At 39.7% G+C, this 21,120-nt stretch overlaps 2 protein-coding genes across 5 annotated transcripts in view; one reads left to right on the top strand and one right to left on the bottom strand.

Annotated features, from left to right (window-relative positions):
- The window catches only part of CXADR (CXADR cell adhesion molecule), an 84,344-nt gene extending 77,894 nt beyond the window's left edge, over positions 1-6,450 (top strand). For all 3 annotated transcript variants that reach the window (XM_089330282.1, XM_089330279.1, XM_089330280.1), the window contains one exon: positions 6,097-6,450. In XM_089330282.1, the coding sequence (XP_089186408.1) occupies positions 6,097-6,178 (82 nt within the window). In that variant the 3' untranslated portion in view covers positions 6,179-6,450. The remainder of the gene's footprint in view (positions 1-6,096) is intronic.
- Positions 2,367-21,120, bottom strand: part of BTG3 (BTG anti-proliferation factor 3) — a 30,944-nt gene continuing 12,190 nt past the window's right edge. The window contains exons 3-7 of one of the 2 annotated variants that reach the window (XR_016232312.1): positions 19,640-19,777; positions 11,574-11,781; positions 7,000-7,223; positions 5,047-5,262; positions 2,367-4,806 (exon numbers count right to left, since the gene is read on the bottom strand). Coding sequence is in view for 1 of the 2 variants with exons in the window: in XM_002716768.6 (XP_002716814.1) it covers positions 6,984-7,223; positions 11,574-11,781; positions 19,640-19,777 (586 nt within the window). In the remaining variant the exon portion in view is untranslated. Of the gene's footprint in view, positions 4,807-5,046; positions 5,263-6,547; positions 7,224-11,573; positions 11,782-19,639; positions 19,778-21,120 lie in introns of those variants that run through there. The other variant, XM_002716768.6, reaches the window with a different exon arrangement.

Below are 21,120 nucleotides of genomic sequence, written 5' to 3'. Positions count from 1 at the left end.
GGCTGAGACTCAAATCCAGGAACTCTGATATGGAATGTGGGTGCCCTATGAGGCTTTTCAACTGCTATATCAAATGCCTGCCCTATTGTTATTTTTTTTTTTAATTCTTCAGTTATTCTTGAGGATTATTCTTCCATGTAAACTTAACATCACATTTCCAAGACCCATAAAATCTCACTTGGATTTTAATTGATTTAGATTGACTTGATATATAAATTTGTGGATGTTCTTGAGTCCACTTAGAAATATGGATTCTTGGGACTGGCATTGTGGTGCAGTGGGTTAATCCACTGCTTTGTGATGCTGGCATCCTTACAGAACTGCCAGTTTTAGTCTGGGCTCTTCTGCTTCAGATCCAGCTCCCTGTTAATGCACCTGGGAAAGCAGCAGAAGATGGCCCAGTACTTGGGTCCCTGACACCCAAGTGGGAGACCAAGATAGAGTTCCTGGCTTCAGCATGATCCAGCCCTGGCTGTTGTGGCTATTTGGGAAGTGAACCATAGGATGGAAGATCTGTATCTTCCTCTCTCTCACCCTTTCAAATAGATAGATAAATGAATCTTAGGATTCACACACTTTGATTCAGTTTTTTTACTTCCCCCAAGTGGCCGCTATGGCCAGCGCATCGCGGCCGGTGTGCTGTGCCGATCTGAAGCCAGGAGCCAGGTGCTTCCTCCTGGTCTCCCATGCAGGTGCAGGGCCCAAGGACCTGGGCCATCCTCCACTGCACCCCCGGGCCACAGCAGAGAGCTGGACTGGAAGAGAAGCAACTGGGACAGAATCAGGCGCCCCTACCGGGACTACAACCCGGGGTGCTGGCGCTGCAGGCGGAGGATTAGCCTAGTGAGCCGCGGCGCCAGCCTTATTATTTTATAATTATTTACTACTAGATACAGCATGCTCACAAACATAAAACTTTATAACCATTCTTTATTCAGAAGTATGATTGCCAATAAAGCATATGTGCAGTTTGATCACAAATTTTACACAGTATTTGCATTAGCTAAAAATAAGTCCACTGAACTTGTCTTAAATAAAGTGCTTTTAAAAAGTTGGTCTTTTGCTGGTGCCGTGGCTCATTAGGCTAATCCTCCGCCTTGCGGCGCCGGCACACCGGGTTCTAGTCCCAGTCGGGGCGCCAGATTCTGTCCCAGTTGCCCCTCTTCCAGGCCAGCTCTCTGCTGTGGCCAGGGAGTGCAGTGGAGGATGGCCCAAGTGCTTGGGCCCTGCACCCCATGGGAGACCAGGAGAAGCGCCTGGCTCCTGCCATCGGATCAGCGCGGTGCGCAGGCCGCAGCGCGCCGGCCGCGGCGGCCATTGGAGGGTGAACCAACGGCAAAGGAAGACCTTTCTTTCTGTCTCTCTCTCTGTCCACTCTGCCTGTCAAAAAAAAAAAAAAAAAAAGTTGGTCTTTTTACCACTCCAGTTATAAAGTAATATTTGATATAAAAGTCTAAATATTGAAATGTACAAAGTAGAAAAATAAAATTCTCTATTTGCTCCCCTCCACCACCACCTCTGCAAACGCTACTATTTGATATTTCTTTCTTCAGACAATATATTTTTTTTGACAGGCAGAGTTAGACAGTGAGAGACAGAGAAAGGTCTTCCTTCCATTGGTTCACCCCCTAGATGGTCGCTGCGGCTGGCAAGCTGCGCTGATCCAAATCCAAGAGCCAGGTGCTTCCTCCTGGTCTCCCATGCGGGTGCAGGGCCCAGGCACTCAGGCCATCCTCCACTGCCTTCCCAGGCCATAGCAGAGAGCTGGACTGGAAGAGGAGCGAGAATATTAGCATCATCCTAGACACAATATTTTTCCTTACTCAGAGTATTTTGTTCTAGGTCATTACAAAGTCATCTACTTTTTAAAAAAAGTTTTACATGGCTACATGGTATTTTCTACTATTTTGAATAGACATTTAAGTGTTCATCTTTTGGTGCTTACTTGTATTTTTGTTATTTTTGCCATCCATAACAATTTTGCAGTGAACACTTTTAAGTAGATACCAGTCCCCTTGTTTGAATACTTCCGTAGGTAAATTTCTGTAAGTACTATTGTTTGGTGAAAGGATACATACTTAAAAAATGTACAGCTGCTTTATATCACTTTAAATCTCTGCTAATACTATGATACTCCTTTCCCACATACCCTATCAATAATGAGCATTAATCTTATGACTGCCAAAATATATCTATTTTAATTTATATTTTACCACTAGTGAAGTTCACGAAACCAAAATTATGGACATAACTACTCAATTAAATTTCCATTTTGGATACAAATGCTTTTCACCCATATTCCATATAGATTTATAACATAAATTTCACATTTTAAAATTTGTTATGTATACACATAAATGGTAGGCTTTTTGAAAAATATTTATTTATTTGAAAGGCAAAGTTAAAAAAGGGAGACACAGAAAGAAGAGTATCTTCTATCCACTGGTTTACTCCTGCAATGTCCACCAGTTGCAAGGCCTGGGCCAGGGCGAAGCCATGAGCCTGGAACTCTATCTGGGTTTCCCATGTCGGTGGCAGGGACTCAAGCACTTGGGCCATCAGCTACTGCCTTCCCAGGTATATTAGCAGGTAGCTGATCAGAAACAGAGCAGCTGGGACTTGAATGGGGTGCTCACATGGGATGCCGGTTGTCACAGGTGGTAGCTTAACCCATGCACCACAATGCCAGCCCCTAAATGGTAGACTTTATAGCCACACTATGACTGTCAAAATCTTAACAGTTGGCATTTTCAAGTCCTATGCAACTTAAGCAAAAGTGTCCCATGATTATGTTTGTAGCTTTTATGAAGTCTTTTCTGTAGCTTGCTTTTCCTTTTGTGAGGTGAAAACAGTAAAATTAAAACAATAAAAATTTTACTTATTTATTTGAAGGTTCATTTACAGACAGAGAGATTCTCCATGTGGGTTCACTCCCCAAATGGCTGAAATGGCCAGAGCTGGGTCAAACCGAAGCCAGGAGCTCCTTCTGGGTCTCTCATATGGGTGCAGTGACCCAAGCACTAAGGCCATTTTCTGCCACTTTCCCAGGCACACTAGGAGGGAGGTGGATCTGAAGTGGAACAGCCAGGACTTGAACCAGTATCTCATATCGGATGGCCAGCCGCCACCTGCAACACTGGCTTTAAGCACTACACCTCAGTGCTGGCCCCAAAACAGTAAAACATAACACTTTTATTTATATGGTTCATATACTTTATGAAACATCAAACATCAGTTGAAGTGATGTATCTGCTACAAGTCCTACGGTGAATTTTATTTCCGTAAGTGTTAAATATGTTTCCATTTTAGTTTTTATTTTATCCTTAAGATATAGGAGCCTGTGTTACAGAGCAGCACGTTAAACCACCACTTGTGACATGGTATCCTGTATCAGAGTGTCAGTTTGAGTCCTGGCTGCTCTGTTTTCCACCCAGCTTCCTGCTAATGCACCTGGAAAGGTAGCAGAAGAAGGCCCAAGTACATGAGCTCCATGCCACTCAAGTGAGATATGTATGGAGTTTCTGACTCCTGGCTCCAGCTTGACCCAGCCTTGGAAGTTGCAGCCATTTGGGAAGTGAAACATGGATGGAAGAGCTCTCTCTCTTCCTTTCTGTCCCTCCTTTTTAAATAAATCAACATTTAAAAAAAAAAGTTACATGTGAAGGAAGAACAAGGGAACCTGAGATGGCCTAATGCTATTAAATTGGAAGGCAGGTGATAATTTCTGCAATGAATAAACTATACATATTTTAAAAAGAAACTTCATGAATCTTCCCTATAATTAGTACCTATATAACAACGTTCCAGTATGAAGGAATGCCATAAAACATCATCTGTAATACAGGGATATTCTTGTTTCTCTAAAGAGGCTGACAGTGTTGCTGCTTCACCCAAGGGAATACAAAATCCAGAGTATATGCAGAAAACTTGCACCAAGAGGGTACACTGACTGTATACTATGTTAAAATCACCAAATATTTAATGATTAAGAAAAACCACTGTTACTAATCATCTATTTATGATCTTTACCCTGTCAGTAGTGTGCTTTTTCATGATTTACAGTTCAAGTAAATGAAAATGGTATATAGTTGTCAGCCTCCTTTTTAGAAATAACTAGTCTGTAACAAGGAGCTCTGTCAAGGATTAGTGGCTGATCAATATAATTTAATGTCTTGCATTCTCATTCACTCAATAGAATCTTTGAGGTTTTATTTCTACAACTTGGTCTAGTGATGACTGTTCTCACAAATCTCAGGAGTTAGTAGATTTCATATGTAACCTGATTGTGGAGACATGATGGAACATGGGCTTTAAAAACATATAGCTTGTTTTAAAGTCAGGGCTTCATTATTTCACTTTTTCTGATCTTGTGCATTTTTAACTTCTCTGAAACCTGATCCATACTGGGATAGTAACGGGACCGACCTCTAGGGATATTGTGAGATTAAATATTTTGGTACATAGAAATAAAAAGAATTTATTATTTAATATTATCTGTAAAATGTACAGAATGGTTACTTGCAAGGTAAAATGTATCTATTTTATTTTATTAAGAGGAAAATTCCTACCAATCACCAACTATGGAATTAACACATGCCTAGTAATTAAGTATAAGTCAACATATTTTCTTAACTTTAAATCAGTTTACTGAAAAGATAAATACTTCGAGATAAATAGTGGAATTAAAAAAAAAACCAACATTAAGCACTTTAATATTGATGTAAGCACACTTACCAAAAGAATTTGTATTTTTCGAACATCCATGTCCAAGTTCAACCTCTAAAATTTAGAGGTTTGCAGTTACGCCTACAAATATAAAATAAAATGGACAATTAAAACAAATTATTTTCACTGTTCAGTCATAAACCACCTCTACTTGAAACAGCCTGACAGGGTTTGAAAACTGGTTTTATACAGCCATCTTTTGTCTTCATTAGAGCAATCCTGGGAGTTGTCTAAGGGAGATATTAAATCATGGAACCATAATTACTTCTGCAGTCATAATTATTAAAAGAGGGCCAGCAAAAATTTGTACCTCATACTTACACTTGGAATTTAAGACCCAGCTGCTGAGAGGGTACTGATATCACTTCATTAGGAATGGATTGGAAACATGTATTGATGCAGTTCAAGTAAATAAAACTGCTATCAAGTTGTTAGCCTCCTTTTCAGGAAATACCTAGTTTGTTGAGTTCCTTCTGCTTCAAATTTTAGAATAAGATGAAGATAGTAAATATAGGTAGAATCTTCAACAGGTAGTATCTGAAATGGTCAAATCCAAAATCAGCACTTTTTCCAAGTGGCTCTGTCATTTAGTCATCAGCACTAATGAAGATAATTAAGATTTTATACTAAAGAACCATCTAATTAGTAGGCATATCGCAAAAATAATACTGCTCTTCTTGACACTGGCTATTATTTTCCCAAAATTCTCATACCTGTAACAACAACAAATATAACAGATGATATCTGCCAACTTCATGATAAAGACTTGAATTTTTCCAACTTCACCCCAATTGCCCACAAATCTCATTAATACCACAAACTCTCTAGGATCCATTAGGGAATAGTGCAATAACTCTTAACAGTTAAATTCTTAATGCTCACAATTAATCTCCCTTGTTATGTCAATTATACCTAGGAAAATACATTCAGGTTTAAGCAGGCATTCACTATCATTTTCTGTGGGCAGGAAATGGCCATTAAGTTAGAGATACATTAAGTTAAAGCTTGTATGTGGCTTAATAGGCAAAGAGTAATATATAACATTAGAACTAGAAGTCTCTAAGATTAAAAATTAGTTTTCTAATGAAGTAGCAAATATCTTAAATTTCACTGTAAAATTGACTTCACACTTTCACAGCACTGAACAACTTTATGATTTGTGTACTTTCATTTTTTTCTGTACTTGAATACAACTAAAAAATTGCAACACGAATTTTTTGAAGACCAAGGCCATCCGATGATTTATTAGCAAGTTGTTTTTTTCTGATAAAGATGAAGGTGACAGGAAAAGTACTGCTGATCTCAGTTCCTAAAAACTTACCTTTGGAAAAAAATCCAAACTCATAATCTTTTTTTTTTTTTTTTTTGTAGTTCACGCCCACTTACGAGACTAATGGGATTACAGTGGTATAAAAATGAAGGACTACTGAAGAATCTGCACTGTACTATCTGACTATTTTAGACTTCCAGTAGACTCAAACCTTTTTTGAACAAAGCACTCTGAGTGGCTTTATGTAATATCAGGCATATTACTCAGATGTCTTCAAAATAAAGGCCAAATTCTTGGGTTAGGAAAGTCCTATGTGTAGCAACTTTGATAATTGAAAGATGTTTTATTTATATTTGTAATTAGCTACCACAAATTTTAGACTTTTTATATGCACATTTTGATATGTGGCTTTTGGGGAAAGCATGGTTAATAAAAAGTTGATTTTTAAAAGGGAATTTTCTAATTTTACCTATTTTCTTTGTTAAATATTTAAATACATTGAAGTGAAATATCCCATTCCTTTTTTTATACACAGAACAAAAACACACATTGTCATGCCTCAAACTACTTTTTATTTGCAACTACATGATTTCACGCAATTCTTCTAAATAACAATGACATAAAATAGATTTTCTTGTGTATAAATAACTTACATACTCTCCACTAAGTAAATGCTCAAAGGTGCTAGAACAGATCGTCAACTCCTACAGTGTTCTTGTATCCAACAGAGTTGATGCACAATATATAAATACTCAAGTCCAATATTAAAAACTCAGGCACTTGACTAACTTTAATAAAGTTTCTCAAACTATATCAATATATCTAAAGTGCATATATATATAATTTTTAAGAAAGATTATTCTCAATAACTTCTCTATAAAAATAAGTTTGATGGTTTTGTCCATCTAACTTCACCACTATGAATATGAACTTTTAAACTTTTAATGTATAGTAAGGTTTCAACATCACACCAACAGAATAAAAGAAGCTAGTGAGGTGCTAACATGTGAGGATTAATCCAATGATTCCGGTCACAATGCATTCCAGGAGGAGGTACCCATGTCACTGGAATCGGGCGATATGGTTTATTCTTTCTTCCCTGATTTGGATAACCAAATGGAACAGGAGGAGGGTAGTGATTCTGGTGACCATTCCCTCGGTACATTCCTGGCTTTTTTCTGGGTAAAGGGTGCCACATTGGAAGAGGTGGGAATATTAGTTCTGAAATCTGTAGAGAAGAGAAAACATCAAGTTATTTCAATGGAAAAATTAGCTGTGTGTTAATGAAACTCTAGGTTACCTTCCAGATTCTTCATTAGAAGACAAACAAAAAATCACTTAACCACAACCACAACAGTAAGTATAAGTGACATTACTATGGTTAAGTCTAAATATATTATAATTGACTGATCATGTTTTCTGAATAAAGAAGTGAATAAACTCAACCACCACACTCAAAGTTCAACTAGAAAAGATCAAAACAGAATGAATGGAGGCTTTTGACAATACATCATATTTTAGACCAGAAGTTTCCACAGCACTAAGCAAAGAGTCAATGTGTAATTGACTCCTTGCTTATGACTTTAAACAAAAGCTGTTCACGGTCCAATACTTGTTTACTGAACAGTAATAAAATCTTAGGAATAGAACGCAAGTATTTGAAAAAGTTCTCCAGCTGATTCTGAAGCAGCCAATTTAGTGCTTCAGAACAGTCAGGTGGGTATATCAAGTTCACATTCAAAATGTTCTTATCAGCAGCTTTGGATCTCTCTGCTCAGAATGCTACACCCTGTGAGCTTCAGATTTCCCAGATGTCTAATTTGTTTTTGTAAGTACATTTTAAAAAAAATTCACATTCTGTACAGCACCATATTAATGTGATAAAGTTCCAACAGCACCAAAGGTCACAATGTGGAAAGTCCCTCTTTATCTAAGTGGGCTACCCAATTACCTATCTCAGGAGCAAATGACACCAGTTTTTTTGTGTATCCCTTAAGAACTATCTTTGCATACACCTGTGGGCATATATCTATAATTAGATTAAAAAAAAAAAAAAAAAACCTCGCAAACACTCTTCTGTACTTGGTTTGGTAGACATATTTTCACTTGTCCTAGCAAATACACAGGGATGGGATGCATATTTAACTTTAAAAGTGTTTCAGGGGCCCAGTGTTGTGGTGCAGTAAGTTAAGCCTCTGCCTGCGACACTGGCATCCCATACGGACATAAGCTCAAGTCTTGGCTGCTCCTCTTCTAACTCCCTGCTAATGTGCCTGGGAAAGACTGGAAGACTGGAAGAATCTCCTAACTCCTGGCTTTGGCCTGGCTTAGCCCTGACTATTGTGGCCATTTGGGGAGTGAACCAATAGATGCAGCGTCTCTCTCTCTAACTCTGACTTTCAAGTAAAGAAAATATAAATCTTTAAAAAAAATTTTTTTAAAGTGGTTGTACCATTTTGCACTCCCACTAGCAATTTACTAAACCTAGTTGCTTTGCACTCTTACATGTACTTTGTGTTCTAAAAGTTTGTAATAAAGCTTTTCAGGAAGTAGTTATTTCATTGTGGTTTTAATTCATACTTCCCCAGTGACAAGTGAGGTTAAGCAAGCTTTCATTTACTTATTGCCCACTCACGTAAGTTTATATATATATAGTGTTTATTCACATCTTTTGCCAATTATTTTAAACTGTGTCATTTGTCTTTTATTATAGGAATGACTTCTAAAATATAGTCTGGAAACAAATTCTTTACAGATATAGGTAATGAGAATATCCTGTCCCAGTCCATGGTTTATACATTTTCTTAATGCTTCTTTTGATTAAAAGAAGAAAAGATATTTTGAAGAAGTCTAATTTATCAGTATTTTCTCTTGTTAGTGTTTTTTGTGACCCCTGGAATAAATCTTTGCCTATCTCAAGATAACAAAGGTATCTCCCTGTTCTCTTCTAAAGGCTTCAGAGATTTAGCATTTATAATTAGATCTGTGATCCATCTCTAATAGATTTTTTGTGTATGGTGTCATGTAGCAGTTGATTTTTTTCCTTTCATATAATTATCCAATCGTTGTAGCACTATTTCTTGAGGACTTTGCTTTACGAATTACTTTGGCTTTTTTTTTTTCTTAAACTGTGTCTGTGGGTCAATTTTTAGACTTTGTATGCTGTACCACTGATACATTTTTAATCTTAAATCATAAGCATAGTATCAAAGAATATAATAAATATATATTAATTAGTTTGAGTCCTCCAACTCGATTCCTTCTTTTTGTTTTTTGGTTTTTTTTTTTGACAGGTAGAGTTAGACAGTGAGAGAGAGACAAAGAGAAAGGTCCTCCTTCCGTTGGTTCAACCCCCAAATGGCCACCATGGCCGGCGCACTGCGCCGATCTAAAGCCAGGAGCCAGCTGCCCCCTCCAGGTCTCCCATGCGGGTGCAGGGCCCAAGCACTTGGGCCATCCTCCACTGCCTTCCGGGGCCACAGCAGAGAGCTGGACTGGAAGAGGAGCAACCGGGACAGAACTGGCGCCCCAACTGGGACTAGAACTCGGGGTGCCGGTGCCGCAGGTGGAGTATTAGCCTAGTGAGCCATGGTGCCAGCCTTGATTCCTTCTTAAAATTTTGTCATTTCAAATATTAAAATAAATTTGCCACTGAAAAAACTACCAGCAATTAATTTAATTTGGGACTTAACTAACAAAATTTTGAAGCAAAACTGCCACACATTTAAATGAATTCCAAGAATTCATATAAAGGTAATTTGCAATGTATTACACATCACACAGCCAAAAAAAAACCACCAAAATATTTATCGTAAAGTTTACAAAATGACTCTATGATTCTGAGGTAAAAATATTTTACTTATCTACACAGGGAATTTCTCTGGAAGAACAGTGAAAACATCCAAATCTGGTGTTGAATGCTACTATGGAAGGGCACAAGACTAGTGGTTGGAAAGAGAGTGACGATCTCTCACTATTATACTCTTGCATTTTTTGAAGTTTCACAAAATGCATGTTAAAATATATACAAGTATCTCTGATTTCATAATCTTCAGAATTAATCTTTATCAAACATGCAAAGAAATTAACAATTGAAAAAAGAAATAAAAGTTACACTGAAAGAATGTTATTTATGTATATGCTGAAAAATAAAAGTTTAATTCCTCATTATCAAACTGCAATTCTCTGCTTCTTACTCACTGTGTCTAAATTTTCATTTTAGCCAAATTGAACCCTATCATAAACCTAGTGTGTTCATTATGTCTAATTAAGACAGAATGATAAAAATAGCTACATTAAAAAAATCTACTCAAAATCAAAAATACATGTCCAGAATAAGGCTCAATTCAAAAAATGTATTGATTTAAAAAAATGGTTGGTCAGGTGTTTACCCCAGTTAAGATATCTACATCCTATATCAGGAGTACCTGGGTTCAATACTTGGCTCTACCTCTTGATCCTGCTTCTTGCTAATGAACACCCTTCGAGGTAGCAGTGATGGATCAAGTGACTGGGTTCTTGCAAAATACATGAGACCTGGATTGAGTTCCCAGATCATTGCTTTGGCTCCAGCCTAGACCTGGTCATTGTGGGCATATGAGGAATAGACTAGTACAAGAGAGCTCTTTTTCTGTCTCAAATAAACAATCAATTTTACAAAGCATTTTTCTTCTGCTCAAGAGTACTGTTTGGTCAAAAAAATTTTCAAAGTATATCAATCAAATTGCTTTGGTATGTTAATATAGTAAGTGAGCAAAATCTGTAAATGTAGGCATGCTAGCTATATACGACTGTTCAAATGAAGAGGGGGACTGTTTTGGCATGAGCAAAAAATTAACCAAAAAATAATTTAGTGAAGTTACTCTTTAATAACAGAGACAAACAAGAAAACAAAACCCAAAGTTATAAACTGGAAATGTTAAAGACTACAAAAAAAGAGTGACAATTTCTGAATAAAATAAGGGATTTTAATATATCAGGAAAGTTTTATTATCATGAGTTATTTTTTCAACTTCCTTTTGAAATACATTTATTCTCATTTTTTTGTTTTTAAGATTTATTTATAAATAAAAGCTTATTTACAAATAAAATTAGAGAGAGAGAGAGGGGAGGAAGACAGAGAGATATTTTCTATCTGCTGGTTTACTCCCCAAAGTGGCTCCAACAGCCAGGGCTGGGCCAGATGAAAGCTGGGAGCCAGAAGCCTCTTCCAGGTGTCCCTCACGGATGGCAGGGTATCAAGCACCTGCACTATCCTTGGCTGCCTTCTCATGCCATTAGCAGGAAGCTTGGATAGGAAGTAGAGCCGAGACTACAGCGTCCATATGGGATGCTAGTGCTACAGGCAAAGCCTTCCACTGCTGGCCCCTATTTTAACTCTTTAATGAGACAGAACTTGATAAAGTAACTTAGGATTCCTATTTATATCTCAAAGCAGTTTCTACCTACTGTAGGGAAGGCAGGAGCTACCATTCAAAGTCTCAAATCAGAAATCTTGGGTAACCTGAGCAGGGCTACCTATACAACACTCTGCCAAGCCCAGTCCATCCCCTTCAATACAGAGGCATTTCATGATTACCTGGTAAACAGGGCTTGGAGTTGCAGTCATCGAATTGGGTTTCACTTCCACTTCCTTACTTGTTTCTTCATCTGATGAAGAAGATCCTGAATGATAATCAGAGGTAACCTTATCAAGGGCCCTGGTAACTTTCTTGGAGATCTCATCCTTATTTTCATCCTCATTTTCAAAGCTGGCAACAATGAAAGCATTGTTTTTCTCTCCATACCTAAGTGCACATAAAAAACTCATAAATCTTAAAGTCGCATCAACAAAGCAAGAAATATGCATAAAAACAATCAGGTCTGGACATGCCATTAATCCAAGGCAGAGAAGGAACCACCTCAGAACTAAATCCTAAACATCTAATATGTTAACCCACCTCCGTGGCAGCAAACAGGCCACAGTTTCTACTTCTGGTTTATTTAGATACAAACAAAAGTGATACCTTTTCTTTATTTTCTTTTTTCTGACTCTTAATAGAATTTTTTTAAAAACATCAAAAACAAATTCATTGTTCTGATTTTTTTTAAAGATTTATTTATTTGAAAGTCAGAGTTACACACAGAGAGAAGGAGAGGCAGAGAGAGGCCTTCCATCCACTGGTTCACTCCCCAATTGGCCACAATGGTTACAGCTGTGCCGATCTGAAGCTTCTGCCAAGTCTCCCACACAGGTGCAGGGGCCCAAGGACTTGAGCCATCTTCTACTGCTTTTCCTAGGCCATAGCAGGGAGCGAGATCGGAAGTGAAGCAGCCAGGACTTGAAATGGCACCCATATGGGATGCCGGCACTGCAGGCAGCAGCTTTTCCCCTGCACCACAGCACCAACCTCTGTGCTGATTATATTTTAATATGCATTAATGAAATTGTAGAGTAAAAGTTTTTAATTATATATATACTAAGATGTAATCTTTTTTTTTAAAGATTTATTCAATTTATTTGAAAGCCAGAGTCACAAAGAGAGGGAGTTACAGACAGAGATCTTCCATCTGCTGGCTCACTCCCCAAATGGCCATAATGGCCAGAGCTGATCCAATCTGAAGCCAGGAGCTTCTTCCAGGTCTTCCACGTGGGATATAGGGGCCAAAGCACTTGAGCCATCTTCCACTGCCTTCCCACACCATAGTAGAGAGCTGGATCAGAAGAAGAGCAGCCTGAGGCTGGTGCTGCGGCTTACTAGACTAATCTGCCTGAATTGCAGGCACCCCGGGTTCCAGTCCCGGTTGGGGCACCGGTTCTGTCCTGGTTGCCTCTCTTCCAGTCCAGCTCTCTGCTGTGGCCCGGGAGGACAGTGGAGGATGGCTCAAGTGCTTGGGCCCTGTACCCGCATGGGAGACCGGGAGGAAGCACCTGGCTCCTGGACTCGGATCAGTCCAGTGCGCCAGCTGCAGCGTGCCGGCCGTAGCGGCCATTAGGGGGGTAAACCAATGGAAAAGGAAGACCTTTCTCTCTGTCTCTCTCTCTCACTGTCTAATTCTGCCTGTCAAAAAAAAAAAAAAAAAAAAAAAGAAGTAGAGCAGCCTGGACTCAAACCAGTTCCCATATGGGATGGCAGTGCTGCAGGTCAGGGCTTTAACCCACTGTGCCACAGCACTGGCACCTTTAAATATTTTTAAATGACCACCATAGTGTGTATCCTGGTAATTTAAGTCACAACTCAACTAGACATTTCCTCTGAGGTTTAATCTTAGGATGATTAAATGATAAGTGGTCTGTTTTTTATATTTACAATGACAAAAATGAAAATTCAGGCAATTATGGAGATTAAAGAAAAATCTCACTGAGGAAAAACACTGAGAATTTTTTCGTGAATTATATTGCTTACTATATAGATTACTAAGACAACTGTTCACTTCTCACCTTATTTTCAAAGAATAAAATGAACAAGTCCTTTCATCTTTATGAATTCTAAAAGCTTGATCTAAGAACAATTTAAGAATCATACTATGGCTGGCACTGCGGCTCACTAGACTAATCCTCCACCTGCAGCACCGGCACCCCGGGTTCTAGTCCCAGTTGGGGTGCCAGTTCTGTCCTGGTTGTTCCTCTTCCAGTCCAGCTCTCTGCTGTGGCCCGGGAGGACAGTGGAGGATGGCTCAAGTGCTTGGGCCCTGCACCCGCATGGGAGACCAGGAGGAAGTACCTGGCTCCTGGCCTCAGATGGGCACAGTGCGCCGGCCATTTTGGGGATGAACCAACGGAAGGAAGACCTTTCTTTCTTTCTCTCTCACTGTCTAACTCTGCCTGTCAAAAACAAAAACAAAAACAAAAACACATACTATGTCAAAATATATAACCTTGGCTGTTACTTCAAAAAAAAAAAAAAGGAAAATACTTTCTGCAATGAGAGAAATAGCATAATGGACAACAAAACCAAGTTTTTATTCAGAGCACAAAGGAGCAACCAACAAATCTTTTTAAATAGATTATATAAGGTAAACATAAAACAATTTTTAGTACGTTAGGACAATGGAAAGTGTTCTTACACAATACGTAAAAACTCAGAAATACAACTAGCTATTCTTTTTAAAATTTTTTTGAAAGTTTATTTTATTTATTAGAAAGGCAGAGTAATACAGAGAGGGAGAGAGACATAGACAGATCTTCCATCTGCTGGTTCAATCCCCAAATGGCTGCAACCGTCAAGGCTGGGCCAGACTGAAGCCAGAAGCCAAGAGCCTCTCCTGGGTCTCACATGTGGGTGCAGGAGCCCAAACACTTGGGCCATTCTCCACTGCCTTCCCGAGCCACAGCAGAGAACTGGACAGGAAGAGGAGCAACCGGGACTAGAATCGGTGCCCACATGGAATGCCAGCACCACAGGTGGAGGATTAACCAAATGAGCCACAGGACCGGCCCAACATCAGCTTTATTAACTCAAATTTCTTGGACCTGAACTATTGAGTTCTGTATCTTGCCTGTGTAATATTTCCATCTTTTTGGTAAGTGAAGTTGCTGATATTATTACTGTAGTATTTTTTTTTTTTTTTGACAGGCAGTGTTAGTGAGAGAGAGAGAAAGAAAGGTCTTCCTTCCATTGGTTCATCCCCAAAATGGCCACCACGGCTGGCGCACTGCAACGATCCAAAGCCAGGAGCCAGCTGCCCCCACTCCTGGTCTCCCATGCGGGTGCAGGGCCCAACCACTTAAGCCATCCTCCACTGCCTTCCCGGACCACAGCAGAGAGCTGGACTGGAAGAGGAGCAACCGGGATAGAACTGGCGCCCCAACTGGGACTAGAACCCGGGGTGCCGGTGCCGCAGGTGGAGGATTAGCCTAGTGAGCCGTGGCGCTGGCCATATTACTGTAGTACTAAAATGCACAGTTAATTTCTCAGGAGTGTTAGTAATAAATGATTTTTTTAAAGATTTATTTATTTATTTAAAAGTCAGAGTTACAGAGAGAGAGGAGATGCAGAGAGAGAGATAGAGAGGTCTTCCATCCATTGGTTCTCTCCCCAGTTGGCCCTAAGGTTGGAGCTGCGCCGATCCAAAGGCAGGAGCCAGGAACCTCCTTTGGGTCTCCCATGCATGTGCAGGGGTGCAAGCACTTGAGCCATCCTCTACTGCCTTCCTAGGCCATGGAAGAGAGCTGGTGGGAAGTGGAGCAACTGGGTCTCAAAACGGCGCCCACATGGGATGCCGGCACTTAAGGCCAGGGTGTTAACCCGCTGCACCACAGCACCGGCCCCGACAATTTTTTTTTTTTAAAGATTTATTTTATTTGTTTGAAAGAGTTACAGAGAGAGGTAGAGCCAGAAGAGAAATATCTTCCATCTGCTGGTTCACTCCCCAAATGACCGCAACGGCCAGAGCTGAGCTGATCCAAAGCCAGGAGCCAGGAGCCTCTTCTGGGTCTCCCACAATGGTACAGGGGCCCAAGGACTTAGGCCATCTTCCACTGCTTTCCCAGGCCATAGCAGAGAGCTGAATCAGAAGTGGAGCTGCCGGGATGTAAACTGGCACCCATATAGGATGCTGGCACTGCAGGCCGGGGCTTTAACCCACTGTTCATACCCTTGGCACCTAACATACAATTTGTAAACATTCCACTTTTAAACAAGGCAATGATAAAACATTAAGGTCAATTTAGTTAATTTGAAAAAAATCAATAGTATCTAAAACTCTTGCTATGGTTCGAATAGAACATGGCTCAACTCACGCAGGTTGTCAAATTCCAAGATCACAGGTAGATTTTGGAAAAGTGGAAATTTAATCCAATTATGGCATCTATAAGTAGTACTAGTAGGAGTTCCTTAGGTTATGGTAGGCATGCCCTTGGAAGATAGTTCTCAAGACAGGGTTGGTTATAAAAGCTAAGATGGCTGTGGCTGTGGTGTTGAAGGTAAAGCCACCATCTGCAGTGATGGCATTCCACATGGCTCTGGTTTGAGTCGCAGCTGCTCCACTTCCAACCCAGCTCTCTGCTATGGCCTGGGAAAGCAGTGGAAGATGACACAAGTCCTTGTGCCCCTGTACCCATGTGGGAGACCTGGAAGAAGCTCCTGCTTCAGATTGGTACAGCTCCAGCCGTTGTGATCTGGGGACAGACTGAAGACCTCTCTCTTTCTCTCAGCCTCTCTGTAACTCTTTCAAATAAAATAAATCTTAAAAAAAAAAAAAGATGAACCTAGTCACTCTGTTTCTAGTTTCCCATATGATCCTTCCTCCACATCCATCTCCCACTGCCCTCCTCTGGCCTCACCAGATGGAAAAACCACTGAGACTCATTCAATCTTGGACTATGAACCTCTGAATCTATAAAGTAAAATAAACCTCCTTCCTTCATCAAAAGCTTTTCATAGGTATTTGAATATAGTGATGAAAAACTTATAGCCACCAGAAAAACAAAAAACGACTGCAGAAATTACAAGAAGTTATAAAGTATGCTGGATAATGAAACTAACAGCTATTTTTAGATCTTATTATAGGAAGGATCTGTTCTGCATCTTCTCAAAGTGATAACCTTTCTGACTATATGACACTCTTATATTCTTTTAGCATTTTATACTGACAGAGTTAAGTGAAGACTACGAAGAATGTTCAACATTCTTCAGTTTTTAAAATAACCTTAGTCTCTACTATGCCAATGAAGTATTTTCAAATACTCAGATATTTGTTCAATTATATAACCACTGCATTAGCATTGTTTTATTTTTTAGAATATTTGATTTTTCCAGTTTGGGTTCAAAAATCCTTCTGAACATATCAACTCTTCCATTAACTTGCTTAATATCAATCACCTTTACTCATTTTGCTAATATCTCTATTGGGGGTTCTGTTTATCATTGAATGCGCATTCTCCATTCTGAAGGTGATCTATATTAGCTGTGAAAAAAAGAAAAATCGCATTCTAGCCAAACTGTGGTAAAATTTTGATGTCAAATATTAGAAGGTTATTAAATGCGAAGATTTTCTTAAGTTAATAAGATGAAAGCACAGTGGTTTTTTATTAAATGGCATTATCAAGTAATAAAGTATCCATTTAAGCAGGATATCTATATAACAAAAGTTTTTATCTTAAGTTGCCAAGATTTATTTTAAGCATTTAAAATAAATATGTCCAAAGCTTTTATATAACTACCCAATTCCTAAACAACCCTGGACATAAAATCTTTTCTTTGATGATTTAGGATCATTTATTAAATATTAACCATTTGTGTGATGATATCTTTCTTCTAATCCTTTTAGTGTTCTCACTCTTTCCTCTATGTCATGCTATTTGACTTTCTTCGGTAGCTTTTATAACCTTTCAAATGCTACTTCTAATTTTTTATGGGCTGAGGAACTACACAAATCCTTTAAAGAAGTGTGTTAAGAGAGTCAGTCAGGATCTAAATACAGGTTAAATTTAGAAAGTTGTACAATATAGTAACTTTGATATTTCTTGTAAACTAAAGTCTTCTGTAGGGGGTTCAGTAGTCGAAGTCTGATACTGGCCTAAGGTGAGTTCTTTATTAGTTCTAGAATCTAAAAATATTTTATCTTCTCAGATCTATACTCAAAATGGCTTGCTCTTCCCTTTAAACAGTGTTGGGGAACCTTCATCTCCATAAGACCTTCTACGTTAGTTTCCCAAAGAAACCAGCTTATATCAACTGCTGAAAATCAAGTAGTCTCTAGGAATGATCTTGATAAAATATACACGTATTTTTAGCACTATCTTCACTCCCACTTTGAATGCTAAGGATCAGTGTGTGACCACCTTAACAAAAGAGCATACAGTTAAGTTTGCATCAAAAACCAGCTCCCGGGAGTGCAGTGAAGGATGGCCCAAGTCCTTGGGCCCTGCACCTACATGAGAGACCAGGAGAAGCACCTGGTTCCTGGCTTCGGATCAGTGTGCTGTGCCAGCCACAGCGTGCCGGCCGCAGCAGCCATTGGAGGGTGAATCAATGGTAAAGGAAGACCTTTCTGTCTCTCTCACTGTTCACTCTGCCTGTCAAAAAAACAAACAAACAAAAAAACAAAAACAAAAAACAAGCTCCACTATAATGAACAAAGGAATGATCAGGTGAATGATATTTCAAAACCAGAGAAATAGCTTAAAGGTACAGACATAGGAAAAGTTTCAGGAGGGAAAACAGGGAGGTTAGGTTAGTTTCCATGACTGTGCAGCCTGTTCCTCCTTCCTGGAATGTTAACATTTTGTTACCTAGTCAGCCTGGATTCATCCTTCTCCTAGCTGGTTCACTCCCCAATTGGCTACAATGCTGGAGCTGTGCCGACCCAAAGCCAGCAGCCAGGAGCTTCTTCCAGGTCTCCCACGTGGGTGCAGGGGCCCAAGGACTTGGACCATCTTCTACTGCTTTCCCAAGCCATAGCAGAGAGCTGGATGGGAAGTGGAATAGCCAGGACTCGAACTGGCGCCCAAATGGGATGTGGCTTTACCCGCTGTGCCATAGCACCAGCCCATGGATGTTTTCTGAATGAATGGAGTTCAAACACACTTCATACCTAGCATTTTACAATTATGCTCATTAAGAGATATTGAGGGGCTGGTGCTGTGGTGTAGTGGGTAAAGCCACTGCCTGCAGTGGTGGCATTCCATACGGGCGCCAGTTCGAGTCCCAGTTGCTCCACTTCCCATCCAGCTCTCTGCTATGGCCTGGGAAAGCAGAAGATAGCCCAAATCCTTTGGCCCTTGCACCTGAGTGGGAGATCTTAAATATGCTCCTGGTTCCTGGCTTTGGATCAGTGCAGCTCCAGGCATTGCAGCCATTTGGGGAGTGAACCAGTGGATGGAAGAACTCTCTATTAAACGAATCTTAAAAGAGAGAGGGGCTAGTGCTGTGGTGTAGCAGATAAAGCCACCGCCTGCAGTGCCAGCATCCCATGGGCATGGGTTTGAGTCCTGGCTGCTCCACTTCTGATCCAGCTCCCTGCTAATGTGCCTGGGAAAGCACCAGAGGATGGCCCAAGTCCTTGGGCCCCTGCACCCACATGGGAGACCCAGAGAAGGCTCCTGACTCCTGGCTTCAGACTGGCCTAGCTCTGGCCGTTGTGGCCATTTCAGGAGTGAACTAGCAGATAGAAGATCTGATATCTCTCTCCTCCCCTCCCACCTGTTTAATTCTACCTTTCAAATAAATAACTTATAAAAAGACAGAGATTGAGAATTTCCATTATGAAAACAAAACCATGAAGAATCATTTAGTGACCTACGAAAAAAGGGGGGGAGGGAAAAAAAGTAGACAAGATACCAACTAAATTTATTATCTAATATTATTTGAAATTAGCTTCTTCCTAATTTGAAGAAGGCAAAGTGTACCAACAATGAAGGACAGTAATTGAGTAAGAGGAGTCCAGGTGTCTAAGTTTCTACTTCCTGGACTACAATAAAATTCTTGGCAATGCTCTGGAAAAACCCTGCCAAATCATTTTCTGAGTCACTAGGCTTTAAGGATATAACCTAACCATTCCTTCACCATCACTTCAAAAAGGGTATTCATAAAATTCATATCTGGGAAAGCCAAATCACCAGTTCTAGGACATAATGATACACAGGCAAGTTAAATATGGCAGAATTTTGTAAAATAGTTCCAGCATGGTAAATCAGTTAAGCTGCCAAGCTCATGAACTCACCGACAGCACACCTCACATGGGTCCACCCAGAGAGTGAGCTCCTTTGGCAAGCCCAGGTCACTGTACAAGATGCAGCTGTTTTCACAGGCTTTCAGGACATCAGGATCAACTCTCTGAAACTTATTGACACGAATGCATCTACAACAAAGTAAAGTTGCATTAATAGCTTTAACAAATCTTAACCAAAAATATTTACATATATTTATTGCCAAGGTGTATAATAAAGGTACCCTGATGGAGAACTCAGGAGCATATTTATGCTAAATAAGTAATAAATGTGAGCTACAGGCTAAATAAAATGCAGTGTAAGACTGCCTAGTCTCATGAAAAGATGATAGCATTTAAGTAAGCCCAGGGAAATAACTAGAACTGGCTCTTATTCAGTTTACATAGACCACTCAACCACATGCATATGTTAAATAAGCAAGGAGTATGAAAATTTCAAGAAATTACTTAGAACTTTGACGGTTAAGAGTTTCTGTAAGCTAAGTTCCTATAACAAAATGTCTTAAAAAAACCTCAATATTTTAAATGATAGTTGGAAATTCTTGTTTTGATTCATTTATTTTCTTAAGATATATTTATTTATTTGAAAAGCAAGAGTTATACAGAAAAAGGGAGAGATAAAGATCTTCCATCCACTGGCTCAATCCCCAAATGTCTACAATAGCCAGAGCTGGGCTGGTCTCAGGTCAGGAGCCAGGAGCTTCTTCCGGGTCTCTCAGGTGGGTGGCAGGGGCCCAAACACTTGAACCATCTTCCACTGCTTTCCCAGTCACATTAGCAGGGAACTGGATCAGAAATGGAGCAGATGGAACTCAGCACCCATATGAGATGCCAGCGCTGCAGGCTGCAGCTTTACCCACTATGCCATGGCACCAGTCCCCATTTATTTGTTTTTACCTCTCGTTAAGAGGGTATTTTTTGCCTCACCTGTAGCTGTTCTATAAACAGAATACAAAACCATTCATATCATATACTTATTATTAAAATATAATCCTAAAATGTTATTGTCTTATTTAATATGCATTACCATTTTCTTTTTTAAAGAAAAATACAAATAAGTAAAAAGAAATTCTAAACCCCTGCTGTATTTTTTTTTTTGCCTAAGAAATACCCCACCTACCAATATAATGTTCAAGATCTACTACATTGAATGCAAAAATACATAATGAAATAAGCATTCTGATTAAGTAGGGAAATGGTAGATACAGTTTAAAGTATAAACTGTCGGGGCCTGGCGCTGTTTAACATCCTGGCCTGAAACGCCTGCATCTCATATGAGTGCTGGTTCTAGTCCCGGCTCTCCCTCTTCCAATCCAGCTCTCTGCTATGGCCTGGGAAAGCAGTAGATATGGCCCAAGTCCTTGGGCCCCTGAACCCATGTGGGAGACCCAGAAGAAGCTCCTGGTTCCTGGCTCTGGATCCACACAGCTTGGGCCTTTGCGGCCAATTGGGGAGTTAACTAGCGGATGAAAGAT

The sequence above is a fragment of the Oryctolagus cuniculus genome, chromosome 4 (assembly GCF_051225735.1).
Source record: "Oryctolagus cuniculus isolate XC-2025 breed Fujian yellow rabbit chromosome 4, ASM5122573v1, whole genome shotgun sequence".
In the NCBI taxonomy this organism is placed as follows: Eukaryota; Metazoa; Chordata; class Mammalia; order Lagomorpha; family Leporidae; genus Oryctolagus; species Oryctolagus cuniculus.
This window is presented reverse-complemented; position numbering and strand designations above follow the sequence as displayed.